This window comes from Dermacentor silvarum, chromosome 3 (genome assembly GCF_013339745.2).
Source record: "Dermacentor silvarum isolate Dsil-2018 chromosome 3, BIME_Dsil_1.4, whole genome shotgun sequence".
Lineage (NCBI taxonomy): Eukaryota > Metazoa > Arthropoda > Arachnida > Ixodida > Ixodidae > Dermacentor > Dermacentor silvarum.
Window position 1 is genome coordinate 13,912,691 of NC_051156.1, and position 11,032 is coordinate 13,923,722.

The window sequence follows — 11,032 nt, forward strand, 5'->3', positions numbered from 1 at the left end:
TAACATTTCACTAAATGTGGGAAGAAATGCATGGGCGTTCGAGTTACTTTTGTGCTTCGATGTATAAAACAGCATTTTGGTAAAAGTAAGTGTAACAACAGTGCATTTTTACAGTGAGTTTGATGGCACATATCTCCAGACTGGTGTCATTCTGGAAATTAATTCCAAGTGGATACGCCTGACAAGCTCACCTGCTACAATTCGTAAATTGCAATATGTGTCATAAAGAAATAACTAAGAAGTTAATTAGTGAAATGATGTAAATTAGTTGAACATGTGTTTAGATTTCTCGTCCTACTAGTGTCCGCCTCATCGAATAACCCAGCTCAATGATAAGAATTATGCTACCTGCCACAAGTGATTTTTAAAAATTTCGTAAAACTTAAAAATGAACACCCTATAGTCTTCGAGTACAGTTTACACTGCGACAGCAGTTGGGAACTCCAAACTGGGCTTGCCGTGTCCGTCCGTCCGTGGTGCAGTCGTGGCGCCCGTCTGTCCATCTGTTGCGCTGCTGACGACAGTTGTCGTCACCGACGACACAAAACGTTTTTTTTTTCTGTCGTTAGGTTACCTCGTCAGTCCCAGCATCGCCATTGCTACAGCACGAGGAAAAATAAAAGTTGTCTACAAACGCTTCCACTGAGGTTTGAACCCATGTCAGACAAACAACATGCCTTTGAGAGTCGAGCGCGCTAACCACTGAGCTATCGTGCTACAACAGTTCTTGGTAATTAGTGGAAAGCCGTGGTCTGCACACAGACTGAAAGCAGGGGCATTTGTGCAAGTATTTCGGAGGTCGTAGCGATCGATACTGTACTGGACATAGATTGCGTTATGTGCATAGCATAGAAATTGTTCTTGACGAGATAGCCGTGTGTTTGCATGCAATTATTCGTTGTCATAGACACAGAACAGCGCCAGCGGCAAAATGAGGCATACATGACAATGATGATGATAAGCCTGAAACATGATCCATAGTCACAATAGAGGATGCCCTGAGAATAATCTTGTTCGTTGAAAACAGCATTCAAAGCCTTGATATCAATGACAACCACAACGTCACTGCCACAAACGCTATGTAGGTCAGACAGTAGCTCACACCATTCACAGGTACCGAGTGCCTGTAGTAGTACTGCAGTAGTACTGCAAACTCCAGTAGCTAGTACTGCTAATGTGTTGAGAAAATTAAATCGCTCAAATCCTATGTGGCGCGGCGTCATTTGGCTCCTGACAAGAATTGTAATAATTGTAAATAATGAAGTGAGCTGTCAGGACATGCAGAATTTAACGCAGCAACCCTCCTCCTCACCTGCGGCAAAATATTAATTTATATTCGCGAAAAAGAAGAAAAAGAAGAAAAAGAATGATTAGGATAACTAGTAGGTGAACCAATGGCGATTAAAAGGTTACATAAAGCTGTGTATTCCAGCTACATAAATATCGCTCACTTTGACGATGGGAGTCGGAGAATGCTAAAGTGTGTACATATACATCGTTCGAATTCTGCAACATCCATTACTATGGCATAGAAAAAGGAAGCCGAGTACATCACAAAGACGAAAATGTTACCTAATCCACGCGACTATTTCGGTACTATCACACGAGTGTAATTGCCTTTCAAATGTTATAATAAATATATCTTTTTATTCTTACTTAAAACTAGAAGTGTTTTTACTACTGCACCCTTCCTCGGGTAAAAATCTTCCTATACCAGTCGGTTCTTGTCCTGTTCCTCGTGGTGAGTTAACGATATTATTTGAGGCAGACAAACAAATTTGAAGCAAACAAATTTCAGCGACAGAAGTGCTCGCTTGGCAGCTCAAAATTTTCTTCCTAAATTTTTTTACTGAATGATCCGGCCCAATTTATGCCTAAATTTTAAATTCTGCGTTTGGTGTTATTCAGTTCGGACCACCTCGGACCCTACAGACTTAGTCTGTAGGGTCCGAGGTGGTTGTGTCGGGAGTTGAAGCGGATAGAAGTTCCCCAGGTAGGTGAAGGGGCTCCCTGTAAACGAGTTCTGCGGGCGTTGCCTGGATGTCTGGTTTGAAAGTGGCGCGCAGACCAAGAGCGATGGCCGGGAGAGCCTCAAGCCACGTTGAGTTAGGGTGGCACGTGATGGCTGCCTTGAGCTGTCGGTGAAACCGCTCAATCATCCCGTTGGCGCAGGGATGGTAGCTGGTAGTCCGTGAGCACTCCAACCCGGTGGAAAGCCCGAGGAGCCTGAAGAGTTGGGACTCGAATCGCCGTCCTTGATCGGTTGTGACGCGACGAGGAGTGCCGAAGCGGGAATCCAGCCGGTGAAGAAGGCCGAGGCGACGTCTTCTGCGGTAATCCTTTCGAGCGGCAATACTTCGGACCATCAAGTGTACCGATCGATGGCGGTGAGGCAGTAGCGGAAAGGCCCGACCGGTGTAAGGGGGCCAATGATGTCGATGTGGACGTGTTGAAACCGTTCCGACGGCAGGGGGAATGCCCCGAGCGGTGATGTGACGTGCCGGGTGTTTTTGGCGCGCTGACATGGAATGCACGTGCGTGCCCAGGTGCGGCAGTCCCTTTGCATTGAGGGCCAAATATAGCGGTCAGTCACAAGGCGTGTAGAAGCGCGGATGCCGGGGTGGCTGAGGTTGTGTAACTGGTTGAAAACGCTGCGTCGATGCGGCGAAGGGACATAAGGTCTCTCTCGTTCGGTGGATATGTCGCAGTAGAGAGTGTCCGTCGACTTAGGGATGGCGACTTGTTGAAGTTGAAGAGAGGAGCCGTTTTAGAGGAGCTGCTGGAGTTCGGCGTCCGTTTTCTGAGCGTTGGCGAGGGTGTCAGTCGTAACGGGTGGCAGCTCGACAGCAGAGACGCGTGAGAGTGCGTCGGCGACCACGTTATCCTTTCCGCTGAATCTGTTGGATGTCGGTGGTGAACTGGGCGATAAAGGACAGTTGGTTCTGCTGGACCGGTGGAAGTTTTTCGCGTCGTTGGGAAAAGGCACAAGTGATAGGTTTGTGGTCAGTGTAGATGGTGCAGTGCTCTGCCTCGAGAATATGGCGAAAGTGTTGGACCGCTTCGTAGATGGCGAGGAGTTCTCTGTAGTAGGCTGGCCATGTTGTCTCCGCAGGGGCGGAAGTTTCATCGGCGATGCCTGTAGGCGAGGGTGTTTTTGGGCTAGTGAGTTTATTAGAAAAAAAATGCCAACGGGCACCAGTTTTGGCCCACGCGCTGCATCAGGGAGGCTCCGACGGTGGTGCTAGAGGCATCTGTGAAAAGGTCCAAGGGAGCCTCTGGCTTGGGATGCGACAGTAGAGTGGCGTTGCAGAGGGCAGTTTTGCAGTCTTCGAACGCTCGAGTCAAAAGTGGTGTCCAAGTGACAGGATGGTTGCCTCGTAGGCCAGCCAACGCGTCATGAAGAGGGGCCTGATATGCGGCCGTTTTAGGCACGATGCGCCTGTAAAAGTAGAGCATGCCCAGGAAACGGCGGAGGTCTTTCGCTGTGACAGGCCGCGCGTAGTTCTTAAGGGGCGAAATGCGGTCAGGCAAGGGTGTAATTGCCTTTCCCTTCTGAAGAAATTTGATGGCCAAGAAACGTGACGACGGGGGCGCCAGGGGGGCTCTTCTGGACGTTTATGAGTAAGCCGTGGTTCGTCGAGGCGTTGAAACAGTTGGCGAAGGTGTTGGCGGTGATCGTTTTCGTAGGGGGAGAAGACCAGGGTGTCGTCTAGGTAGATGAAACAGAAGTCTAGGCCGCGGACGACGTCGTCGATGAAGCGTTGGAAGGTTTGTCCCGCATTGCGGAGGCCAAAGCTCATGAAAGGAAATTCGAATAAGCCGAAGGGCGTGATGATCGTGGTCTTCGGGACGTCATCTGTGTTCACAGGAATTCGTGTGTAGGCCTTTACCAGTTCAACAGTTGAGAATACGGTGCTGCCGTGTAAGCGGTGGGCAAAATCCTGTATATGACGAACGGGGTACCTGTCTGGGATGGTACGGGCGCTGAGGGCACGATAATCTCCACACGGGCGCCAGCCATTAGTCTTCTTCCGCACCAAATGAAGCGCGGAGATGTAAGGCCCCTCCGAGCGGCGGGAGGTACCTTGGCGGAGCATCGCTTCAAACTCTGCTTGGGCGATTCGAAGGCGGTCGGAGCTAGGCGACGGGCGCCGCAAGAGACCGGGGGGCCTGGAGGAGTGCGGATGTTGTGCACCGGTTGAGTGGCGTACCTCTCGAGGACGCCCGCTAGGTCGTGTCAGGTCGGGAAATTCTGCGCGGATGGCGTGGTATGGCGATTGATCTTCAACGGCGAAAGCTTTAACGCTGGGCTGTTGGGTGGTCGTGAGTTGGCCCGGCGCGGAGAGGCCTGTTATGGCGTCAATAAGTCGGTCATGCCGGCAGTCGGGTAAAAGATGATAGTACGCCAGGACGTCGGACCCACTGATTGGCTCTGCGACGTCGGCGATGACGAAATTCCATGGGAATTCACGGAGTAGGTTTTTGAGGGTGTTGTTGAGGCGGAGCGCGCCGTAGGTCTTAATGCTTCAATGGTTAGCCGCACTTAGCTCGAACGACGTGCAAGGGCGCTTGTCGTGCAGGAATGCTCGGGGAAAGCAGCAGATATCAGAACCGCAGTCGATGAGGAACCTTCGCTTACTGACTTGGTGGGTGACAAAAATGCGATGGCCTCTAAGTTGGCAGCTCGCGGCCCTCTCTACAGGCTGCTGTTGAAGTTTCCCTTACGTCCAACTGAGCAGGGTGGTTGGCATTTCCGGGCTCTGTCACCGAAGCGACGATGGTAGTAGCAGAGGCCATCGTCGTTTTCTTGCGATGAATCTGTGTTTCGGCCTCGGCTTTGGGGGCGTTTTCCGGGACGCAACAGTCAGGCGTTGATCAAGATGCCTTTGAATAGAATCCACCTGACGGGCGATTTCGTCGATATGGCTAGCGAGCTCGGGGGTGGGCTGTGGGGCGCCGGCGGCGTGGACGAAAAGGGGTGGCGGCGGTGGAGAGGCTTCGACGACTCGGTCGGCGATTTCGGCGAGCTGGTCCAGTGGCAGATTCGGCTGAACCTGGAGGATGGCCTGAGCGTGAGAGGGTAAACGGCCAAGCCACATTATTCGGAGGAGGGAGTCGTCAACAGGCGTGCTGCCCGCGAGGGCACGCATAAAGCGCAGGAGCTGCGATGGCTTGCGGTCACTGAGAGCTTCGTGCTGAAGGAGTTGACGTACTTTCTCGTCATCTGAAGGTGAAAGCCGTCGAATTAGTTCCCTCTTCAGGTGCAGGTAGCAGTCGTCAGCTGGAGGGCTTGCGAGTACGTCGCGGAGCTCAGCTGCGTAGCGAGAGTCTAGGTGGGCGACGACGTAGTCGTAGCGCGTCCCGTCCTCAGTGATACGTGGCAGGGAAAACTGCGCCTCGACTTCAGCGAACCACCCCTCGGGTGACTCTGCCCGGAAGGGTGGGAGCTTGACGGCGACGCGACAGACGTCCGTGTTGACGGTGGCCACAGGAGTGGTGGCGCCCGCTGCAGTGCAGAGCTTTTGGGGGGCGTGGCCCGAGCGCGGCTGTGCAGAATTGTCAGATGAGTGTGGTTCATTTTGGGTGCGTTGCTGCTGTTCGTGAAGTTGCTGCTCTTGGTTCTCGATTACCTGCTGTTGGGCCTGAAGTTGCTCTTGAAGATTTGTACTTGTTGGCGAAGAGCGGCAAGGGCTTCCTGGTCGGCCATGGCGGTGCGGTAAGTTCGTTTTCCGGGTCACCAGATGTGGGTACACATAACTTTAATGCGTCCACACGAAAGACGGAACAACAACAACTGTCATGATTGCGGGAGCACACACGGCTTATGTCTGGCGAGAGTGTTCTTATCAAGCTGGTGCTCAGTTTAGTAGCGTCGACGGTGCGCGCAGGCGCAGAAGCGGCGCCGCACCGTGCCGCCACAAGCCCAAGGGCTGCATGACTCCCGAAGGACCTTTTTCTTTAGCATTTCTTCCACCTGTTGAGCAATGGTTTTGCGCTCTGCAGGTGAGACACGCTACGGTTTCTGCCGGATAGGATGAGCGGATCCCGTGTCAATCACGTGACGAGTACGTGACTCTGACACATTAAATTGTTCCTCGATCTGCGCAAAATCAAAGACTGCGGCATGCTTGGCCAGGACGTGAACCAAGGCATGGCGCTTCTCTGATGGCAACGACTTGTTGACCATATTCAGAAACTTGGCGTCTGTAGGGCGAGTGACCGCAACGTGGTCTACTGTCTCGTCGCTTAAAGCTGCAATACAACAACCGCTCGCATTTTGTTCGAAGAAGGCAAGGCGCATTCCACTGGGCAGCACGACAGGCTCACTAGAACAATTCAGCACCCATAATGATAGAAAGGACGCAACGCGGTAATAGAAAGGACGCAACGCGGCACGAGCACGTTTTTGTTGGCGCAGTTGAAGGGGCCCGGCTCCACAAGGACATCAAACGTTCTAGCGTCTACAGCAGGGGTATAACGGGCACTCTCTTCATCGACTGGGGCGGCAAGGAAGTATTGTCAGTGACGGTGAGGCTTCCTTGACAGCAGTGGAGACCGCTCAGTCAAAGCAGATAATAGAATTTCACCAGCGCCGCAATCTACAGTGGCGCCACACTCTCGTAGAAAATCGATCCCCAAGATTACGTCGTGCGTGGAGCTAGTCACAACCGCAAATTCCACCTTTAACACTCTGTGACCTAAAGCTACACTCGCAACACACATCCCGACAGGGTACAGCGACTCCCCACTCGCTGCACGAAATGTGGCACAGTTGTCCCAGAAAAACATCACTTTGGGTCCTAGCCGTGATTTAAAATTTAAACTCATAACCAAAATAGCTGCTCCAGTGTCTATCAAAGCCATGGTAGGAAGTCCGTTTACGAGGACGTGAACCTTGTTCTTCATCATAGAAACTGGTGGAGGCATGCGTGTGTTGTGGTGACAAATGTTCGGTGACCTCACCTCCATCGGCCGCACCACCTAGTTTCCCGGCGGTGGGGAAGTGACACGGCGACCAGGAGATGGAGAACGGCGCCGGCGTGCAGTTGGTGACGTCAAGGTTCGTACGGAAGCGGGCGAGAGAGTGTTCTGTCGGTAGTTCTTGCCCACGAACGTGTCACCACGGAAGTTCTGCTGGAAGCTGTCTCCGAAGTACGTGTCCCTTGTCCAGCGAGCACTACCGGGCCGATTGTTCCGTCGAGGAGACGCTGGCGGTTTCTCGTAAAAAGGTGGTTGTCCGTGACGGCGCTCAGGGCAGAATCGAGCCACGTGTCCAAGGACACCGCACTGGAAGCACACAGGTGCATCATGCACATCACGAAACCTTCCACTAGGCTCCGTGTATTCGTGATGATCGTCCCACGATGACGCCATGGTATGTGGTTGGTTGAAGGTGTTATGCAGGCCATCGCGACGATGCAAGTCGTAGGTTGGTCTTTCCGGTACTCTTGATCGGGGCGCATCATGATATCTCGTGGCATGAACGGACGCACACGTTGCGTCGTAAGGCAAATAGGCATCGCTGACACGAGCCCTTGTTGCAGTGACAGCTTAACGTCGATCAAGTTCTTCGCGTACGATTTGTCCTATCGTTGACGCGAGTTCGCAAGATGGTATAGGACCGACGTCAACACTCGCAATGGTGGTGACATTGGCGAGTCTACCAAACTTAGGTGTAATGCGCCTAGCCTTCAGCGTCTCAAACGTGCGACAATGTCTGATAACGTCGGCTACAGGCTCCAAGGTGTCCTTTTCTATGAGGTAGTTGTAGACGTCCTCGGCAATCCCTTTCAGAAGAGGTACGACCTTCTTTCCTACTAGGGTATACAGACTTGCACAGTTTCGAGATTTCTTCAATATAAATTGTGCAAGTCTCGCCTGGCACTTCAGCACGCTGCATCAAAGTCTGCTCAGCACACTTCTTATTCAGAGATGGGTCCCCAAAGCAGCTCTTTATTTCATCCACGAAGTCTTTCCATGTGGCTAGAGTTTCTTCGTGGTTTTCAAACCACACGAACCCTCTAGAAACAATGGCACGCTGGTCAGCCAGGTGTCCGAATTCCAACGGTTGTATCGACTCACCCGACTGTAGTGGTTCAGCCACTCTTCAACGTCTTCTCCGACATTTCCGGCGAAGGTCCGCGGCGCCATGTGATGTTGCCACGTAGCGCCAGACGAAGACTGCGTGTTGTCACCGTCAGGAATCATCTCCATTGAAAGCGGTGGTTGTCCGGCCAGGCGGCGGCTTCGGCGTAGTTCCAGGTGTTGCGCTTCCGTGATCGTTCGGCCTGGACTCCTCTTCGTTACCCACCACCTCCACCGATACTTTTACGGTGAGATGCGTATATTAATGAAAATGATGAATGCGAGAGGCCTAGGGACCGATGATGATGATGATGATGATGAGCCTTTATCATGGCTCGCTACCACTGAGGGGGATAGGCGAAGAATCGGGCGGCAGTAGGTAGCTAAAAAAAAAGGGACCGATGATATCACAGTCCGAACTCACGTCATCTTCCTTCACTTCCAAGCGTCCCCACGTATCGTAGCAATATTAATAAAAGCACGCACCTTTAACGGCACAACGAAACAGGCGTTAGCGCGTGTCCTGTGTCTGTCTTACTGTCCCCCCCCCCCCCCCCCCCCCCACCGCCCCCCTAAGCAATGCGCTTTCGTGAATCCAAGAAAAAAAAAAGCTTAACAGTAGATAATCCTGCTGTCGCAGCAAGTGAGTTTCTCTTTTTTTTTCTCTTTCATCGCTCTTCGCTCTTTATGAGGGCATGCGCATCACCAGGTGCAGCTGCGCTTTGTGTATATGGGCCCAGTTGATGATGATGATGATGAACCTCTGTCACGGCTCGCCTCCACTAAGGGGGATAGGCCAAGAATAGGGCGGCACTGGATTTGCTAAAGCAAATTCGTATTTGAAAACACGAAAGGCAAAGTAAAAGACAAACAAAAAACAAAGGCAGATGTTGCAATAACTGCCTTTGTTTTTTGTTTGTCTTTTACTTCGCGTTCTGAGTTAGCGCCCGTCCCGTTTACTTCCTTGTCGTCGTCTTGTTTTGCGCTGTCGTAGTCGTAATGCCTCACTACCAACTAGCCCGGTTAACCGTTCTGTTGGTTACCACAAAGTGCCTAGAGTGAAGAAAATAATGTTTTAAGTAAAAGAGCGGAACTGGAGGGCAGCATCGCATGGCGCACCAGTAATGGCTACTGAGGAAGCGGCTCGACAGATGCTCTACTGGGTGCCACCCGTCAGAGGGAGATGAGTTGTGCACTCCTGCGCCGGCTCGGATTGGCAGCGAGGGTCCGGTGATGGCGAGCCGTGGTCTACCACGCCATGATAGCGAAATACAGGATCATTGGAAAATTCCGAACACATGGTAGCTGCCCGTAGACATCGGCCGTACATTTCATGAAGGAAAAATTGAAAAAAGAACGGTGTGAAGGAGAGAAGGAAGATAGAGAAGGATAGAAAGTACGCGTGCCATACGGCAGGGTCCTACAGCCATTTAAAGCGGTTTTAAAGCAGCCCCATCTCAGACTGCTCCCCAGCTTTGACCTCCACAGTTTAATTTTAGCCAAGCAGCCAAGAAGCGATGCCGAGGAAGCCGTTGAAAGCACGCTGAAGATAATTCTGCATTGCTGATAGGGCCCGAAATTTAACCCATCACCATTAGATATCTAGACTAACAATTCATCAACTACTCTGCAATCAGCTTATGAGTGCCAGCATGCCTTCAGAAGTGCTTATACATCCTGGGTACGATGAGCAAACTGTATACAGAAAAAAACGTTATGACGAGAAGCATAAGCAAGACGGGACACAAGTTTGTCACTCTAAATGACAGCTATGAGACAACAAACTGTATACAGAAAAAAACGTTATGACGACGAAGCACAAGCAAGAGGGGACACAAATTTGTCCCTCTAATGACAGCTCTGAGACACGCAGTGATTGAACCCAATTCGACCATCTCGACAGAGACATGTCCTGTGCGTAGAGAAAGAAGGCAATAAAGAAATAGTCACAAAACACCTGATTGCGCTAAAAAGGCAAAACTTGGCAATATAACAGCGCTTCATACTTCATGTACGTTAGGAAATGGAGCGGCTCGTTTTACGAGCTTTAAATCTAAACTGAATGGCACAAGGGGTTTCTTTGATCCTCAAACAGACAGGATGCAGTCAGTATGCTGTCCCTGAACTAGAATTTTAAAAAAATCTCAATAAAAATTCAATACGTTGTGCAAAAGCTTTCCTATATCATGTATATTGTATGGTATTCTTGGACACTACTCGATAGGATCAAACGTTTCCACAAATTAGCGCTCTTGGGGCACAGGGTACACTAGCAATGTTTTCAGAACAAGTACTGTAGCGAACCTCGTAGGAAGGATCCGCCTGGGGAAGCTGGAAGAGTCCCTCCTGCATGTTTGTCTTCTCCGTGTCCAGACGAGGCTTAATGATGGTCGGGGTGAGGACGTCATACTGAATCCCGTCTGTTGCGGGTTCTTCCATTACCTACCAAAAGAAACAGAGCAATTTAGCATAAGCACGGCACAAAAATAGAACACGACATGGAATTTGATCACGCGCAAACATGATTCATTGGTCCAAAATTCCAGAATATGACCTAGACAGCATGAAAAACTAGTCTAACCTTTAAAGTTCGGGAGAATGATCTAATGGAGTGAAATACAATGTTGTAGCCTTATAAGGGAAGGAGGGAACGAAGGGCCTTGCCTTCTTTTTGTCGTTGATCAGTGATAGTGTCGACTCGGCAGGTCCGCCCAATAAAGCAAGGCTACACTCAAAGCACAAACGAAAGCGGTGAACACAGTCGGCGGTCGTCGAAAATCTGATCAGCGGCGAAACGCGTCGGCTTCTATACCTGAGTCATCGAAGGTTCCAGATTAATCCCTGATGCCCGCGTGTCTTCCAGAAAGTTCTAGACAATTCGCGTCGCTCATACAATCAGATTACATGAGCGTCGGTGACCACAGACGAAGGATAGAAGCATCGATAA

The 11,032-nt window shown here is 50.9% G+C and overlaps 1 protein-coding gene across 2 annotated transcripts in view; it reads right to left on the reverse strand.

The window, feature by feature from the left end:
* Positions 1–11,032, reverse strand: part of LOC119445336 (polyamine-transporting ATPase 13A3) — a 145,243-nt gene that overhangs the window by 52,930 nt on the left and 81,281 nt on the right. For both annotated transcript variants that reach the window (XM_037709648.2, XM_049663215.1), the window contains exon 15: positions 10,390–10,527. In XM_037709648.2, the coding sequence (XP_037565576.1) occupies positions 10,390–10,527 (138 nt within the window). The remainder of the gene's footprint in view (positions 1–10,389; positions 10,528–11,032) is intronic.